Source organism: Phaenicophaeus curvirostris, chromosome 1 (genome assembly GCF_032191515.1).
Source record: "Phaenicophaeus curvirostris isolate KB17595 chromosome 1, BPBGC_Pcur_1.0, whole genome shotgun sequence".
Taxonomy (NCBI): domain Eukaryota; kingdom Metazoa; phylum Chordata; class Aves; order Cuculiformes; family Cuculidae; genus Phaenicophaeus; species Phaenicophaeus curvirostris.
The window spans coordinates 140,958,328-140,977,520 of NC_091392.1; the positions used below are offsets into that span (position 1 = coordinate 140,958,328).

General features: G+C 38.5%; 1 protein-coding gene across 1 annotated transcript in view; it reads right to left on the reverse strand.

Annotated features, from left to right (window-relative positions):
- The window catches only part of MGAT4A (alpha-1,3-mannosyl-glycoprotein 4-beta-N-acetylglucosaminyltransferase A), an 84,823-nt gene that overhangs the window by 22,486 nt on the left and 43,144 nt on the right, over positions 1 to 19,193 (reverse strand). The window contains exons 6-11 of the mRNA XM_069876495.1: positions 12,388 to 12,434; positions 11,678 to 11,791; positions 10,988 to 11,063; positions 9,427 to 9,541; positions 1,061 to 1,191; positions 331 to 438 (exon numbers count right to left, since the gene is read on the reverse strand). Coding sequence (XP_069732596.1) covers positions 331 to 438; positions 1,061 to 1,191; positions 9,427 to 9,541; positions 10,988 to 11,063; positions 11,678 to 11,791; positions 12,388 to 12,434 — 591 coding nt within the window. The remainder of the gene's footprint in view (positions 1 to 330; positions 439 to 1,060; positions 1,192 to 9,426; positions 9,542 to 10,987; positions 11,064 to 11,677; positions 11,792 to 12,387; positions 12,435 to 19,193) is intronic.

Here is a 19,193-nt window from a genome sequence, read left to right on the forward strand (position 1 = left end):
TAAACCAAATACTCGGATGAAAAAGAAAATGAATGCATTATTAATTTTGGGGTATATCAAATTTCAAACTGATTAATAAGATGAGCATGCCACTAAAGTAAAAAAAACCGAAACCCATAAAGTATCCTCTAGCAAAAATGCACAAAAATAAGCTGAGATTAGCACTCCTAATACTTGACTGTAACCAATTTCGATAAGATTTCATTCCAATTGGAGTAATACACAACATGCTTGAAAACGCCAGACATAAGAAAGCCTTTTCTCAAAGGCTGCAAAGCTTTTAATTTAATCAGTCTGCTGTATAAATGAAAGAAAAGTTTAGCTACTAACTGTGAGTTTCTGGATCTTCCCTGCTAGAGAGGAGTGGAGGCCAACATGCTGGAAAAGAGAAGGCCTGAAGCGTATCCGTAGGTTAGATTTCTGTCGATCGCAATGTTTCTGAAATAAGGAAGAAGAATTAAAAAAAAAAAAAAAATCACATTACTAAAATCAACACAAGGCTGCGGAGTTTTTACCCCAGTTATATGAACTAGACTCAACAAGACCCCACATCTATTTATCTAGTTGTCTGTGCTTTTGTTCCAGAAATCTACCAAGACTCCTGTGCAAATATAATACCATTCAATAAAGGAGAATTTTACATCGCTCCCTTCTTGCACAGAACCTGCTTATTCAGTCTTTCAGCAAAGGTGCTACTTGAGAAATGAAGGACCAAATTCCAAATTTTATTCCCCATATAGGAATAAACTATCTGAGCAGTGGAACTCTGTAGCACCTTACTGGGGGTTATGTGAATTAATTTATTTTATGATTGTTACACACAGAAACTAAATAGACTTTTGATTTCCATTCTACTACATCCATCTCCAAAATCTGAAACAATAACAGTTGTAATCCCTCTAAGAGCTGTCTCTCAAGGGTTTTTTTGAAATTAAGATCTTGGTAGAAAGAGAGACGTGCAGTAGCCACAATACACAGCACGCTAGCCTGCAGCTCACCCAGACTCACTCCCCATGATCGTGAAAAAATTTTAGAGGCTTTGTAATAAAAATAAACTTACAGCATCTTTCTCAGGGTTACACACTTTCACCCAGAGGATATGGTCCAGGAGCCAATCTATGGGTTTCTCCTTATAGAACATAAATATGAACTCTACAATAAGAGTGATATCTGGAGACTGGAACATTTTACCTGTGATGACATTAAGAATAACTGGAATTATTTTAGATTAAAGATAATGTTGTCTTTTGAAATCAGGAGATAAGAGAAAAGTTTGTGTCAAGACAAGAAACAACAGTGACGAACAACTCGAAATCTCAATGGTATTAAAAGCTCTATACCTTTCAGCAATGCAAAACTAAATAAAACAACTATTCAAATAAAACGCGTTGTAACATGTGTTGCTACTATCAAAATATAAGAACAGAAATTGTCAGTCTGCAAAAACAGAGAAAGAAGAGTAATGGATTTGTGTCTATTATTCTCCATGCTACATGTAAGCAATAAGCATCTGAGACAAGTGCTGCTGCAAGTGTTATCTGCCCAGTCACACAATTTTAGCTTTTGCAGAGATGGAACACCTACCACTATCTTTATAGAAAATCAAAGGGAAAGAAAGAAGCTACTTGAATATAACCAGAGACAATGCAGTTTGTTTTTTTTTTTTAAAGACACATCACACAGCAGTGGCCAGAGTGTTTTCTGAAACACATAGGCCATCAGCAAACTCATACCGAGGACATTTCCAACTAGCCACAATCAAAGCAGTCAGCTGCCTAGTAGAAAGTGCAAGTCCCTCCACAAAGAAAACCTGCAGTACTTCTTCACCAAGTACTACGATGACTTTGGGGCTTCCATGACAGCAGAACGCTTGGTCAGGTACCGATGGAGTTCTGAGTGGCACTGTGCTACAGGACTCCTGGGAATCGTGCAAACTATGAGGCTTAAAGGAGGCCTTGGCAAAAGAAGGAAACTTAAGTGCTTCTTTACACTATCAACAAGAGCAAATTTTTACATAGTTGTGGAATACGCTTCGCTGCCAGTACAGGTGTCTGAAGAGAAAAATGGCCAATACACTGGGCTATTTTGTTGAACTGCACACTGCACTTGAAAAAGTGCCTTGCATGTAGACACTGCTACCAGGAGCAACATGCAACTGGGAGTGGGGTAGCCAAAGGCTGAAGACAGACTTTGACAACAAGTACTTGCACCAGAGCACTGAGCGCGAACTAAACTCCAAAAGGAGTTTAGTTTTAGAATTGAGGGCAGGTTCAGAAAACATCATCAGGTTTGCAGATGAAGTGTGCCTCTACTTTGCTAGGCTACAGTGGAGGAGGCAAGGGAGAAGACATTACACAATAGTAAGTTCCTTAGGAGGACACCAGCTGAAGTAGTTTAGTTCTGCAGATGGTGCCATGATGTGGGCAGTGCTGACTTAGGCATGGGCTCTTAGGGCACACATATAAGTAACAGATGAGATTCCAACAGAAGCTCTTCTCCAGTGCAAGTCTCCTGACTGTCCGAACTTGGGAGTTCTGTCCAACACACAGACATAGCACTTAGGCACGTGAATTGGTTTTCTTTCTGCTTGTAATCTATGAGGCTTTTATAGACTTTTTAAATACCAAGTTCCACAAGTGGTAGAGGTGGTTTTGTTCTCATCTACAAGAGGACAAAATTATGTGGAAAGGCTACCAAGAGGTTGTATAGGCTAGTCTGGATGACAAATAAATAGGGAACAATGTTTCGAATGAAGCTTAAAAACTACCAGCAGCATAGCACTCTACTTGAGCTGAGTGGAAATGAAGAAATGGTGCAAGCAGTCTACCTTGTAGCCATTAAGGAGGACATTCACATTTATATAAATGGATGAGAGGATATACCTGAAGCATCACCCTGATCAAGTACTGCACAAAAGGTAAAAGGTTACCTAAGTGATGAGGAATATACATTTCCACTGTGAATGCACGTGTGGGCTGTCACTCAAGAGTCAGACATTAAGTTACCACTTTTTCATCTGAGGCTCACTGAAGTCTGCAATTCATAAGGTTATAGCAAAGCAGTATTGGAAAAAAAACCCCAAAACCAAACAACAAACCAACAACCAAGAAGCTGAAGTCCAAATCCCTGTTGTAACAGGGATGGAAAACGTCTCTGCTGAAATTGGTGATTGATCCTGGCATATTGTACAATATCTCACAGTAGATATCATTACCTTACATATGTTAGCAACAATGATATTTTTAAGGGAAAGCATCAAAGTTGCAGGGTCCCTGTTCCATGCACGCTCCGACACTGCCAGGTATCAGACTCCTACATATGGAGATTTGCTTTGAGAATGCCAGGATCTAGTCTGACAGAAGTCAATTGTTTCATCTGTCAGAATGATGCTATATTCACAAAGCAGATCATTCACTAAATGGGGTAGAGAAGTAAATATGGTATGATGGCCTGGCATGGCTAAATCAGTTACCCCTTAGAAAAACCTTGAATTTGCCCGTCAATAAAGCTAAAACACATTGACATTATGCCTAAGTGCTTGTTGCAATGACATCCTCAAATAAGCATCTCCACTTAAAAATACTCTGTAACCAAAATTTGAATCTCCCACTGAACAAGGGACATCACCTACTAAACAAGGGATAACTGCAAAGCTTTCTTCCCTAAAGACATAAGAAAGATGTTATGATTTTTAATGGTTTATTGTTGCTATTTACACAGTAAATTGTTGTCATACTGTTTAACATTACGTGTGGAAGTAAATATTTTAAAGTGGGTAGGAAATAATCATATGATTTGTACAATGTTGTGTAAAATATTCATGCAGAATAACAGCTCTTCCAGCCTGTCACACTTCCAACTAAGTGGGCTCCCAATTTTCCTGGTGATTCATCTCTGCCTACTACTTTCAATCACATCGGGCAGAAGAGAAAAATACAAGAAACCCTAATCAAATACCAGCTGAAAACGGGACTAATCAGATGTCACTAGGATGTTTATGTGACTGTAGCCATCACTTTTAGATGACACCTGCTGAGGTGGTCTGTCAGTCACAGCTGCTTCCATAGGAAGCTGATCTTCCCATGAAGTGTCAGAGACACACAATACCCTACAACTCAGAAGACAAAAGCACCTCCATGTTATTGGTCCAACCTCAGTGGAAGTAAAGTGACTAAAAAGATAATGCATCCTCTTCCAGGAGGAATATTCAGTCATGCTGCCCTGAAATTCTTTGCTGCTCCTGCCCAAGGACAGAGCAACAGAACCCCACGCTACATTTTTCCTTGACTAGCTCATCTTCTGAAGAGCACAATGACTACAGTCTTAAGTTGTCACCTATATAAAAAGACATCCACGGAACATGTCACTGATTACCTGAGTGTTAAGGTATACGATCCTTACCTAAAATCCTATCTCCTGCCTGCTCTAGTTGGAGGTGTCTCTGCACATGGTGGGGTGGGAGGGGTGGAAACAGGTTCCTCCCAGCCCTAACCATTCTATGATTCTATGATTAAATAAGCAGAGAACAAAACAGAAGACTAGGACCAGGAATTTACTTTTCTCTCTAAGTTATTCTAACTTTATCTAAAATAGAAAAAGGGTATCAATAAACAAATTCTTTACTTGCATATGGCAAACACACCTAGGTCCAGAGGCACTTCCTTCTGGGCCTAGACTGGCATGCTACTGTCAATCATGCAGTCAACCACCCTCAAATCAGGGTATAATACAGATAACATGGTGATGTTGTACAACACACCATGAAAAAAACCCAAACAAAACAAAACCAACAACTCCCCCCCCGAAACCCTGATACATCCAACTGCAACTAGTTAGAATATGCTTGGTAACCATCAGCTGGCCGTACCTACACTAGCATCTACAGACATAACCGGCCTCTCCACATTACACTGCCCAGGCACCATGGAAAGTTTCAAGAGTGCAGGCAAAGCCTTTTCACTTTAATTTGTGAAGATCACTGAAGTGAGGATGAACAGGCAACACCTTGCTCCTGAGACAAGCCCTCATCTCCCTCCAGTAACCAAGGACAAATACCCACACGCTACTTGCCTAAATGCTGTCACCACCTTCCACACCCTGTTTGGAACAGTCTCCCCTCACGCCCTTGCCTGTATGACACATTACCCCTCATCTGTCCTTTCTGTTTCAGGACTCCACCAGCACAGCAGTGCTGCTATGGATCAGTGCTCCCCTTTTGTCCCCTACAACACCCTTCCTACACCAGCTCAAAAACAGGTCTCCCAGTAAAGTGCCTGGTGAAACAGGTGTTCAAAGCTCTGCACCTCTGACTATCCAAGAGCTACTCTTACCTGACAGATCCGATACCCTAGCTCTTCTGAGCCCAAACCATCCAAGCCCTTGCCTATTCTCTCCTGAGCATGGGTAGCAGAAGCAGCCTGGCTTCTCTAGGGCACAGACACAGACCAAGAAAAATAAAGTAGCATTTGCCAAGATCCTGCAGTCCTGTGGCCTCCTGTGCAGCTGAAAGTGAGGAAAGTGCTGTGAGCCATGGCATACAAATCTAGCCTACAGATTGGCCCCTGGCCATCCCAAATATACAGTCAAAAATCATCAAGCCAAAGAGACCTATGCAAAAACCGCAGTCAACACACACTACCTCCAAACAAAGACAACCTGAAAGAATTGAAGCAACAGTTCAGCTTGCACCGCATTCACACACTTGGTACAATGCATGAGAACAGACATAAATCAAGGAGATTCTGTTAAAAATTTCAGAGGTTTCAGATTCTAGGTACATGCAACCTGCCCTTGCAAAGAAACTTCAAAATCCAGAAGAATCAAGACTCAAAGGTAAAAGAATCAAGAATCAAAGGTAAAATAATTTTCCATAAATCCCTAGAGTTTTACCAAATGTCGAAGACTTCCTCCAAATTATTTATCTATGTTGATAAGAGTGAGAGTCAGAACTGAAAAAATATATATTGCGGAACATCATCTGCTATTTATTGTGTCCTGCTAAGATTTTTATATGATTTTCAGTTCATTTAAATTAGTGAACTATTCTAGCCCTCTCAGTATTTTGTTGGCAAGTACAAGACACACACAAAATTCAAAATTTTATTTCCTACAGTTCTTTGAGCTGCAAATATCTAAATCATTAATTTGCATTCTTCCACATAAGCATCATGTTAAACATATTCAGTCCACAACAACAATTTTACACCTACAAGCACATATTCTAACTATAGTTGAAGTCTTTCAATGTTTTCCCTGTTAATGATATGCAAATTACTGGCATTAAAACCAGAACCTCTTTGACGTTATGTAAATCTCAAATATTTGACTTGACCTACTCTTCTCCAAACTTCAACCATGCGGACAGCTTGAGCAAAACTGGAATCAGAACAACTTAAAATAACCAGAACAGTGGGGCCTTAAAACATCAGGGCACAGTAAGAGCCAGAGGAACTGTATGAGACAATCAACAGGCTGATTTCACACCACTCCATTAAAAGTTTGTGACAGCTGATGTTACAGCTACAATGCAGAGTATTGCAGATCCTCTGGAAAACATCTCAGCTCACAGGCAGCTGGAAGACAAATCAACATTTCTCATAAAAAGCTAGGAGGACTTTCCTACATTGTGTCAGGGATCCAGTGCAAACCAGAATCCAGAAGAGCAAAAGATCTGTCTCCTCCCACAGAGCTTCTTAGGGAATTGGCATACATCTCACCCATTATTTATTAGATACTTGACAGCACTTAAGACTATGCTTTCAGTATCAAAAAAACCCCAAAGAAAGCAACTTCTCCTCTGTGGCAGAGGTGACAGAATTCTATAATCCTGCTGTCAGTCTAAATAGCTGCATTTGCCACTTCCTCATGTAATACTTGCATAAATTAGATTTTCAGTTCAGAAATGACACTATGACAAAAAAAAATCTTTTTACCCAGCAGAACTTGCAAGCTGATCAAGGTTTCCAGTACCTTACAGCAAATCAGCCACATCGCTCTTTGTTTTTAGAGATAATTTCTAAATCAGCAGCATCGAGACAATGCGGTGCTCTACCTACTCTCTTATACATTTACACATAAAACTCATCCCCAGTTACAAAAAAACTACTTTTGCTCTTCTCCATAGCTATCCACATTACCAAATTACCCTAGTACCAGTCTGCATCAAGATCCATAAAGGGAGAGTATAGAGATAAAGCAAATCTACATTACTTGCATAACATTTCTATGCAATATACGGCTGTAGCACAGCAATGTGCCTCAAAGCCAGAAGTTGTAGTCACTTTCACGAATACTAACTTTTCCTCTGAAACTTAAAAAGCAGGCTAAGTGGTTAAATTGGGAGAAAAAAAAACCCCAAACCTAATTTTCTAGGTAGAAAAGCAACATTAAGATGCTTGGCCACATCTAAATGCACCCGAAATTCTACTGATACCATCTAATTAAAAGGAAGCAAGCAAATGCGATGCAAGGAACAAAGAACAGGGATGCAAGCAGCAGTAGCTAACAACTACACTAAAAAAAAAGCATACAGACAGTATGGAAAAGCAACTTTAAAATATTTTTAAACAACTATGCAGGTGATTAGGCCAAATCTCAGTATTAAGCTATCTACACAGCCCTTCTGGCTTACACACTGTGCCCTCTATAGCAGCCCTAAGAACACAAAGGGGTGTGAAATACACAAATATACAAATAATAAGAGATCTGAAATGCACCTGCACAGGGCAGACAGTGCAGATCCTAAATTCTAAGTTCATTTTACACTCATTTAGACACATCAGCCTTACAAAACTGCAGTTCGTAAGCGAGTACACTCTACAACTTAATAAAGCAAATATAGAACAAATGCAAATTACACCTGTAGTCCAGGAACTTCATACAGAATTTACATTTAAAATGCAATTAGGAGTGGAGCTAAAACTGTAACCCCAACTAAGCCTACAATTTAAGTTTAACTGTTCAAAAGTAGAAACAAAGCCTAATCAGATGCTGGTATTCAACCAGTTTCTGCAGCCACAGAATCACAGTGAGTCGCAAGGGGCTCCCCAACAAGTCTATTTAGGGCAAAAGCGCCAGTAAATTATTAAAATGTGTATTTCCACATGATAAGCAGCTTCATTCCAGCAATAGTGCATCTCTGTTGGTAGCCCAAGGCAAAAAGTAGATTGATTACGCAGTGGCCAGACGGATAAGGGGACTTCCATCTGCCCATTTCCTCTCCATTGGTTCTGTTGGTTAGACTGGCAGGCAAATCTAGGAAGTACTATTTTTGTACCCTAACATTGCATGTTTAGGAGGTAACTACTGCTTTCTTTTCTACTCAGTGAATCTCTGAGACCCTGAAAGTCAGGAAACTATTGCCCCAGCAGCAGACCTGGGGCTGAGCTGGAAATGGGATAGTACTTGTCATTCACACAATGCCAGCCTCCTCAGTTCTGCAATCTAGGTGTTTGTTCACTGTTTGCAACCACTATGGGTCACTGAGTTAAAATGAAGCCATTCACTGAAAGTAGATTCAAAGTTAAAACAAGAGAACAACAAGAATTTCTAGGAGAACAAGAGAACTCGGGACTCTGCTTTATCTGTTATAGCTAGGATATTCTACTTGTTCTGAACTCTACTTACAGCATTGGAATCATTTGTGTCGACTACATACAGGTATCTCCACACTCTGAGTTATTTTTTCATTTTCCTCGCATATCCCCAGCTTAGAGCTTTTAAACACATCATGACACATTGCTGCAGTAATGAAATAACCTTTTGATTTGTAAAATCCCTTCAAAACTTTTTTCATTGCTCTTCTGTTATGTCTACTATCTTTCAATAAAAACATATAAGAGCAAATAACCATAAAGTAAGTTCAACAGCACCCTGGGAGTCAATCCACAGCTACATTAGCTTCTTGCTGTTGTTCGTTGCAAATGACAGACTCTCACTACACCAAAGAAGGAGCAGACTGTCAGAAATTCTCCTTGCAGTAGAAAGGTGAAGACAGAACAGACTTTGCAACAAAGATTAACCAGCGCCTGCCGATTTGTGGAAATTTTTGGCACTTTTCATGCTTTTTCCTTCTCCTTTGGTCAGTTGTGTTTTAATGATGTTTTTGTTTAAACAACAGCTAAAGTCAAAATAACTCATTCCTTGCAGTTTGACTGTTAGTACTTTTATAAATTAACTTTTAGTTATAAAAATGCTCTCTTTTCCAACACTTTGAATTTACCTCGGTCACACATAAGTATTTAAAACAACTGAAAAAAAAATCCCACAAGTTAGACCGGAGTTCCTAAAAAAAGCCAATTAATTTCTACTTCTTGGTCTACTTTCAGTACAAAGAAGATAGCTTTGAAGTCAGATCACTGTTAATTTACAGAGTGACTCTGAGGATGAACGTGTTCTTTCAAACTACTAAAATCAACATTTTCTTACCAATGAAGCCCAGCTGAGAAAATTCTAGAATCATCCAATCTTCAGAAGCAAGCTGAAGTGCAAAATTTTTTATTGTGCTGAAGTAATTCTGTTTGACAACGATGTCATCTTCGAGCTAGAGGAAGGCAGCAGTAATATCACCATAAATAAAACTAGAAAGCCAGCAAAGCAACAGGAAAAAGTACTGCTAGGAAATATTGATACATAATATACTGCTAAGACATAGCCATATATTTCTAATGCAAGTGCTGCTACAAAACCTAGATGCTATAGCCAAGAATAACTACTGTAGGGATCACAGTCTGTCTGTTTGTGGAGAACTAATCCAGTATCTTTTTGTAGTGAGAATCCACAAATGTATTATCAACTTATTACGTGAGAAAATTGCTTTTCTAGCTTCCTGATTCCGATAAGAATAATCCATGAAATAATGCCAGACTAAGTGATATCATCAGTGGAACAAGTAGAATATCTGTATTATTTGTATGCAAATGTGTTTACTCACATACCTAACTGAACTGAAAGAAATTCTCCTCTGAGACAAGAAGCTAAGAGACACGTTGCCTACAGAGGTGGGATTCATTTCACCTGGCTATTTGGCTGTCCAGCCAGAGCTATGCAGGTGCATAGCCCAAAATAACCACGCAGTCCAGGCAGCAGAACTGCCAAGGTGTGGTGCTACAATCCTTTAATTCATAGTAAGTGCAGACCACTGCTTTAAGGATCCCTTTTCTCCTGTCCCTTCTCCCAGGGCATTTGTGGTCTCCCCCTTGTGCTGGAACTAATACATGCGCAACTGCATAGTTTCAAAAAACTATTCAATGTCATTGTATCTGCAGCTTCCAGGAAAGCCAAGTCTTAAAAAGCTCTCAGAAAGCAGTCAGCCTAGCTTCCTAAAAACTATATGAGATGAGTGGGGCTGTAAACCCAAAGGACACAATCCCAAAGTCTAAATAAAGATCATAAGCACAGTTACTCACTGAATCTGCAATACCTATAGGTACAGCTTCTACTTCAAAGCAGCAAGACGGGACAGGAACAATTATGAGCTAAATTAAATTTCAGAATTGCTTAACTCCACTCTCACAAACCTCTTTAAAAAAGGAAAAAGAAAACAAGTCTAGCAAAACACTAAAAACGTCACAACATTTAATATGACAACACTCATATTAAAGGGACACTGCACTTTCCTTCAAAATAAAGGAAAAGCAGATTTTAGCTAGATTTCCACTCAAAACTACGCTGGTGGTTTTTTGCCTAGGCTACTCAACAGTAACTCATTTGGGGGACAAGTTAAAAGCAGTAGTTAAAGTTGACTGCCTTCCTTCACTTTTTTTTCCTAAGTGTCAAAAGATAAAACAAATCACATAGGACAAATTGTTTTCTACTTCAGTGTCCTCCACAAATTACTTCCTCATATACCATAACCTCCGTACTTAATGCCCTCCAACTATGGAATCAAGTTATCTCGATTCTGTGAATGTCCTCCTGATGTGTCCAAAAGCATAATTTCTGGAGACACATTTGAAAACTCGTCTCAAAAGAAAGAAAAGAAATTTACCTGAATGTAGTAAACCCCTTTTTTCTGGGCATACATCATAAGAAAACAGTAGTCCAAGTTTTGTTTTGTTCTCCATCTGAAATTAAATTAAAAATTTAAGTACTATGTAAAAAAGTTATTTCAATACACAATGACAATGCAAAGTAAATCTCACTATGAAGAATGACACATATTAGAGAAATGTTAGGACAGTTGCTTTTGGCATTGTTCCCTCAGGAAATCCTCTGTCTGAAAAAAAATGGAACGAAGTTTTCACCTTATGCTTAAATACAGGCATAAAAAACTCGTTTAACTTGAATCTGATTTTGTGAAAACTGCCTGGCATATCACTAAAAACAGATATGCATTTAAAATGGTAATTCAGCAAGAATTACTGGGTTTTACACTATTTCAGGATGAAAAACAAAAACAGTAAACAAAAAGGTCTAAAAAGAGTACACTAAATCCCAGTTCTCCTCAAAATTTAACACTAGATTAATTCAATTAAGCACAGCATTACGCTGTGATCATGCACAGAACAGCATGCAGACAGGAATGAGACTGATTCAAAGAGCACTTTTAGCATCCCCACACTTTCAAGAATTACAGTAAGAAAACATTTCAAGAATTCACATCCCACTTGCCATTTCATAAACAAGAAAAGTCTGGGTGTGGGAGGAGATAGGAAAAGATCTGGGGGAATAAACTAACCTCACTCTCTCTTTTGAGTCTCCAAATGTTTCTTTCAAGTTTGTCAAGTCAGGATAGTAAGCTGCTGGAGGGGCTATTACTTCCACCAAGCCAGAATTGATCTCTGTAGAAAATCTGTCAGGAGAAACATTCTGAAATCACATGAGAGATTCTGAGTTCTATAGACTTTGTGCTTGCTTTCTCTCAGTATGGTTATTATGTCTGGTTCCAGCAATGACTTAGTCAAATGAGGCATGTAAAAATAATAGTAGTATATAAAAAAGTTTTCCTTAGCATCTTCTTCAGAGCAGTACAGCCTCTTACCCAATAATCAGAATTCTAACTAGATTTTAAAAACTTCTTTTGCCTTTCTTTTTCAGAACTTAGTGATTTTTTTTTTCTACAGGTCTCTCTGAACATATGGAATACAAAGCCCTAACACAGATGTCACAAATTTCCATTCCCGTTAAACCAATCCCATCTGTTTACGTAGCACCAAGTAATTTCATCTCATTTATTGTTTTACAATTTAACTGACTGAACCACTGCCCCTTAATTTGTCATCTATTAATTTTTTTTGTTCCAAAGTCCAAACCCCCAAGAAACACAAATGCATGATCTCATCCTTCCAGAATACCTTTTATTACTTATCACAACCTGATACAGGAAAAAAACAAAAAAAGCAAACCCACCAATAAGCTAAGAAGCCCCCCATTAAAACTAAAACTTACTCTTTTTCCAGGCTTGCAACAACACTGTTAACATAATCAAGATCAGTCTGGAAAAAAAAAAACAAACACAAAAACCAAATAGAATACTTAACAGTTTTGGAGCTACTGTTTAAAAGAACCCAGTAACATAAACATTGAAGGTAGCTTTACTTGAAAATCTGTTTCAGCACATAAGATAAACATCACACATGTAACTATGTCTTATGTCTAATGGGAGATGAAACAGTTTTCTTTTTTAAACAGAAAGGAAAAATACATCTCATCTTTGCTTTTACCAGAGTTCTAATCCAATTTTTGGTATTTTCTTTCAGCCTCTGACACTCTTAATGACAAAATGATCACTGAGCATTTGCGTAGGAAGAACTTCATGTTATTGTTATATAATAATAATAGATAATAAAATACTATGAAAGAAAGCATTCTGGAAAATGTAGCATTGAACACACTCTTCTCTAAAAAATACATCTCCTAATTGCATTTAAAGTGTGGATGCCTCAGCTACAGACAGCAATGAAGGTGCTCTTTTCCTGACCAGGGTTGCTTTTTTGCATGAGACTTTTGCTTGAGGGACTATCGACCCTATCAGTTACCCAGTTCTTAAAGATGCACAGATTATAAAAATTCCTTGTTAGTTAAAATACAAATGGTGACATTCTGGAAAAGTCTAGATCATCTAACTTGCCAGAACCGGCCAAGTATTCCACCTATTCACTTGGTCATACACCTGCATTCCGAGAAAAGAGAGTTTGTGAACTCTCAATTGTGACTGAAAATCCTAACCTTTGTTATACTTGCTAATCTAACAATTTGACATACTACTAATAAGTTTTCAAAAGAAAATTTACGCTCTATAAATCAACCCAGATTCTGATGCTCACGAGGATTCTGGAGAAATAGCTGCCTTTGAAATGGTGGAAACAAGGGAACGGTTCATACTTTTTCTGATAAATTTGTAATGCAGATTATCATTAAAGGATTATACACATACAGAATAAATCCCTTCCAAGCATTTCCACAGAACTGCTAATCTTGTTTGATAAAGGTGCTTACCCTTTGATCTTAAAAATCACCATTCCTATTTTTAAAGATTTATTTTTATAAAATTCAACATAATGCCAGTGACGCATGCTTTTCCAAAAAGGACAACAATTGGCTTCTTCTGAAAGCAGGTTCTAAATACTACAAGAATATGTGAATATTTGCCATAAATTTTTCACACATTTTCTACATAAGGGCTAGGCCTAGTACTGGACAGAAATTCTAACAAGCAGATAAAGGTGACTGTAATTTAAAAATCATCCTGTGTTCCACACAAGCAGACTCCCAAGTACATATGGACCTTGATACACGACTAAGTCTTTAAACACATGTATAGAGTGTTCATGCAGCTTATTACTGGAGTTTACAACATAAATTTTTCTGCTATGTGTAAATAACAGTTGCAAATCGGTGACTTAGTGACTACCTAAAATTAATTTCAGTATTATCTATATTTAACTGAAACTTTTTTTTTTAACCTTTTAAACATTAAAAATACAAAAATTATTGTTTAGTCAGCATAGGAAAAAGACAAACCACTTCAGTTTCTGGTTGGCATGCCAAACTTAAATTACCCAGTCTAGCATTAATAAGTCAAATACTTGTTCAACAGGCCATACCATAATTGCAAAGAAAGATGCGAGATTTATCTATATACATTATATACACACACATACACATTCACAGAGAGAGGAGAAACACAGGCAGTTTCTATATAGTATTCCAGCGATGAAAATAAATGCCGAACTTCATCCCAACTGGAAACACGTATTTGGTATCAAGTTTGTGCCTTGATGCACGTTTCCTTAGAATGAACATAGTTTTGACCCATTTTGCAGATACATGAAGAATCCTTTTAAAGCCTTACACACAGAATGCACCACAACCAGGGATAAAATAAAATCTGGAATAAGAGGTTCTTTTCCCTACTTCTGCTTATTTGCTTGTGTTCCTTCATGCAAAAGGTTGGCAGCTTCCCAGTCAGAGCTGCAGTCACAATAAGGTCGTGTTAAGAGAGACATAGCCTGTGGACTTCCAGCCTCATACTGTAATTTCTGCTGCTATCACACAAAGTCAAGATGGTCAGGTCTAGCACTACTGAACAGGACACAGCAAATATCACTGCTGGTTTACTAAGTAATCTTCCTTTGGAATCAACCATCACTGTATCAGCATAGTGCAAAAGGAGAGGTCTCTTAGGACAAAAGAACACTAATATTTAAAAAGTTGGTGTCATTTTTCACATAAGCAAATGCATTAAAAACTTGATATCCTGCTATTATTTCTAAATAAGCAGCTGTATTTACACCTACCAAGAGCAACTGAGATTCAGAACTAGGATTCCAGTACCAAACTCTTCCCTCCAGGGTAACAGGTTGGCTTGTCATCTTTCCCACCTCAAAACTTTCAGAGTCAACCACCTCCTCCTGTTAACCAGCCTACCACCAAGTAGGATCTTTGCCAACACCCTTCAGCTGTAGACATGTACTAGGAAGGTAGCACTTGTAAATTGTTTCATCTCATAAAATAAACACAAGAACTTGCAATAAATTTTATCAAGCCATCAGTGTACCCAAGGGAAGAGTTAACTAACCAAAAGACTTTGCAGGGTTGCAATGGAAGGAAACCTGGAACAGTCACATAATTGCTCTAACCTAAAAGTCTTACAAGCAGTATCAATAAATTCAGCTAATAACTGAAGAGTGACAGGAAAAAAAAATCTATTCTTGATCAAAATCTATTCCCCATTTTTGAGGATGGAAGTGATTACCGCCTTGACAAAATAAGACCTACGGTCCTGCTTACTGACCTGCAGGATACAATACTGTTAAAAATCATTATGAACTACATATAACATGAAGGAGTTAAGTCCTTGTCTTCTCCAAGAACCTTAAACAGGACAAGACAAATCCAAATTAATCAAAAGGAAGTTATCCATGAAAAACAGAAAGTAACTGTTCTTCAGTCTTCTTCCAGTAAAGATCATCTTGTAGATACTAGGTTGACTTCGGAGCAGCTATGACGAACTTAAATTGTGTTTCATGGCATCAGTGCTGCTTGCAACTACTGAAAGAAAACGTCACTGGCGATCCCAATCAAAGCAGCATAACCTTTAAAACTACAGCTATGAATATTTTTGTCTACAAATTGAAGGCAGTAACACTACCAGAAATTTTCTTTAGTAAAACCCTTCAGGCTGAAGATTAAATAATCCCTAGGAGTTTGGAACCCACGAAAAGGAAGCAAAAATGAACATTTCAAGAACCAGTCTCTTTAAAGAGATTAAATGCAAAATTGTGATAGGCCACAACCAAAGAGTTAACAGTGCCAGCCACAAAGATGCACCTTATCAATGAATCACACTGAGCTTCACAAACAAGTTTGGTCTGCTAGGTGTATCTCTGGGAACTAATGAAAGGCATAAGTAGGCATGGTTATTTCAATATCAGTGGTTTAAATCTTTCCGCTTGTTCTTTCTTTCTAGTCATAAAAAATTACTGATCACTGAGAGAAAGCAAGAACACTCGGAGCGAGAGACATCTGCCTTTTTTCATTCATACCAGATCTGACCAAAGATTGATCCAGTTCAGCATCTTGCTTCCAGCAGTGGCAGCCATGAACAGATACACAGCGAAAAATAAGAACAAGACAGGTATACAAAATACTCCCTCCTGCTAGCATTCACGCTCTAACTACCTTCAATCCAGGCTGCTTCCTGAGACTTTGTGTATTTAATATTCCTCAGCAGACTCCTCTTCAAGGTACCTCACCAGAATCCCCTTGAGCCTATCCAAATTTTCAGCAAGATTTTAGCTTATGAGGCATATAGAGTTTCATAAGCCTGTGAACATGGCAACATCTAAGGTTTAACTCCTTGTGTCAACAATTTTAATGAAAGACATTTGATGAATCTCTCTAAAAGAAAACTCAGACAGCATCAAACTGTCAGTGAAATAAGTTTTTCTAATTTCTTCAGTTTTTATAGATGCTGCTCTACAATTACCTAAAGTACCTTCTCTAGTTTAGGCCAGCCTGCATTTCCAATTTGCAGTTTTTCTAAGATCTGTCTGAACAAACATTGTTATCCATAGCAAACATGCATTTTTATTCTTACGAGTGAGCATGTGCATAACAAAATGGTAGAATATATTAACTAGCAGACAAAACAAAAGGTCAGAAAATTCTGATTAACAGCTAGCCAACTGCAAGACAAAGCCAAGATTTCTAGCTTTAAGAAGCATCACTTTCAAAGTATTAAATCCTACTTACTTCATACCTTTGAAAGTGACAGAAGGTGGTCTGTTTCTCAAAATGTAAGGAAAGCCATGTGTTTTTGTACCAAAGATCTATCTACTATCTTAGCCAGTAGCAGATGCATAGAAAAAGAAAATATGCAATCATTGAATTACAGAATAATTCAAGTTCACAGAATCACAGAATCACTAGGTTGGAAAAGACCCCCAGGATCCTCCAGTTCAATCATTCCTATCAATCACTAAACCATGCCCCTCAGCACCTCATCCACCCATCTTTTATATAGCTCCAGGGATGGGGACTCAACCACCTCCCTGGGCGACCTCTGCCAGTGTCCAATGACCCTTTCTGTGAAAAATTTTTTTCTGATGTCCAGGTTAGAAGCAACCCATTAGGATCATCAACCGCCAGCTCCTTACAGGACCGCCTAAAACTAAACCATATGACTAAGAGCACTGTCCAGATGTCCCTTGAACTCCAGTGGGCTTAGTGTTGTGACTACTTCCCTGGGAAGCCTGTTCTAGTGACTGACCACCTTTCTCTGGGAAGAACGTTTTCCTAAAGTCCAATCTGAATTTCCCTGATGGAACTTCATTCCATTTCCTTGTACCCTACTGCAAGCCACTAGAGAGAGATCAACACCTCCTTCTCCACTGCCCCCCTTGAAGAAGTTGTAGATGGCGATGGGGTCACCCCTCAGCCTTCTCCAAGCTGAATAAACCAAATGACCTCAAACCCTCCTCGTAAGTCTTGCCCTCAACACCTTTCACCATCTCAGCTGTGCTCCTCTCAACACATTCAAGTAGTCTGATGCCCTTCTTATACCAAGGCACCTAAAACTGCACACAGTACTCAAGGTGGGGGCGCACTAGTGCAGTGTGGAGTGCAATAAACAGGGTATGTACAGAATGAACCTTCTTTCTTTTCATGCACATCCCAGTTCTCGGTAATCTAGAGCTTATGATTGCCAGGTCTGCCTAGCACCCTTACAATTAGGTTCAATAGCTCCTCCTGGGTCTGGTCTTTGTGAATTTGCCTGATCCATTACAGAACCCATTTACTCACTTGTATTTCGTAATATCCAGTACCAACAATGGGCACAATTTAGTCATATACCAAGTGAAAATGTTGTCCTTATTTTAGATTTTGCCTCTTAATTTCATTTAGCAGCATCTAGATTGCACCTGTTGCACCATGTCAAACTGAGAATCAGTTCTAATCCACATATGTAAAATCTAACCGAGCAAAACAGTGAGTTCCAACAGTTCTGGAGGCAGACCGACACACAGGCAAGGCAAGCACACAAACACTTTGCATCAGACCACAGAAAACATAGTCTTGTCCTCTAGCAGCACCAACAAGACAGAGTACTGCTAGGAGAAACAAAAATAGTCTTGAAGTTCAGACATCTACATTCCACTGTCAAGCATCAGATTCCTGTCCCCGCTTTTATTTCAGGTCTCACTCCACCTGCAACAACTTGTCTAGTTGTACTGGATACATTACATATTAAGTTTTCCTTAATTTGCCACTAAGCTCTACAGATACTCCAATACCCATGACTTGTCCACCCAACAAGACCAGAAGTGCTGAACATTGGACTTTGGCAACATAAAGTGTTACAGAATGACTGCTGCCAGGAAAAATTAAACTGTTATGTCAACACTGACACTTAGTGAAAACCTTTGTTTTTGCATTAGGTTCTCCAAATGGGGTGGAAAAAACCCCAGCCACAAAAAAAAGTAAGTAAAGCATGATGGAATGTCATGATAAATGCAATGCAAGTATAGCATTTCCTTGTTCTGGAAGTTTGACTTTCAACTCTAGCTTTTTTAAAGCTATAATTTTCAAGATGCATATTGAAATGCTCAGGAAAAATGTGCAAGTTGACTCTCTCTTTGAGCAGAAGTGATGGGCAAGATGATCATCTAGAGGTCCCTTCCAATCTCAGTGATTCTCTGAATCTTCGATCTTGCCTTAACAGACCAAACCTCTGTTTGAATTACATTTCTACTTCAGATGTCAAAAAGGATGGGTTTTAGGAAGAGAAATGCAAATAGAAGCAAATATGGCACTAAAATTCCAGTTTTTTCCACAAGCCACCAGGAAAGGAAGTTAAGATGCAGAATATCAAAATACTACAAATTCAAGAAGAGAACCTACAGGGAGAGAAGGGGGAAATTCAGGCATTAACTGTACAGTACATTCTAAACAATGTAGTTTATCTAGGCTGTTAGATTATCCGTATCTTAATTCTTAAATGAAATCCATTATAAGTAAGTCTTAATGTATTCAAGAAGATCTTCCAAAAAAAGAAAAAATCCCTAGGAAACAACCATGCTAATCTGCAAAGCGTGGTCATTTCATCGCTTACTAATTTCTAAAATTCTATTTGATCCCTCAGCATCCCTGTAGAATAGGGGTGGAATAATTTTACAACGTATTTTAAATAATAACAAACAACGCAAAACTGTACAGCCTCCAAAAAAGGCAAAGCAAATGTATATTTGCCT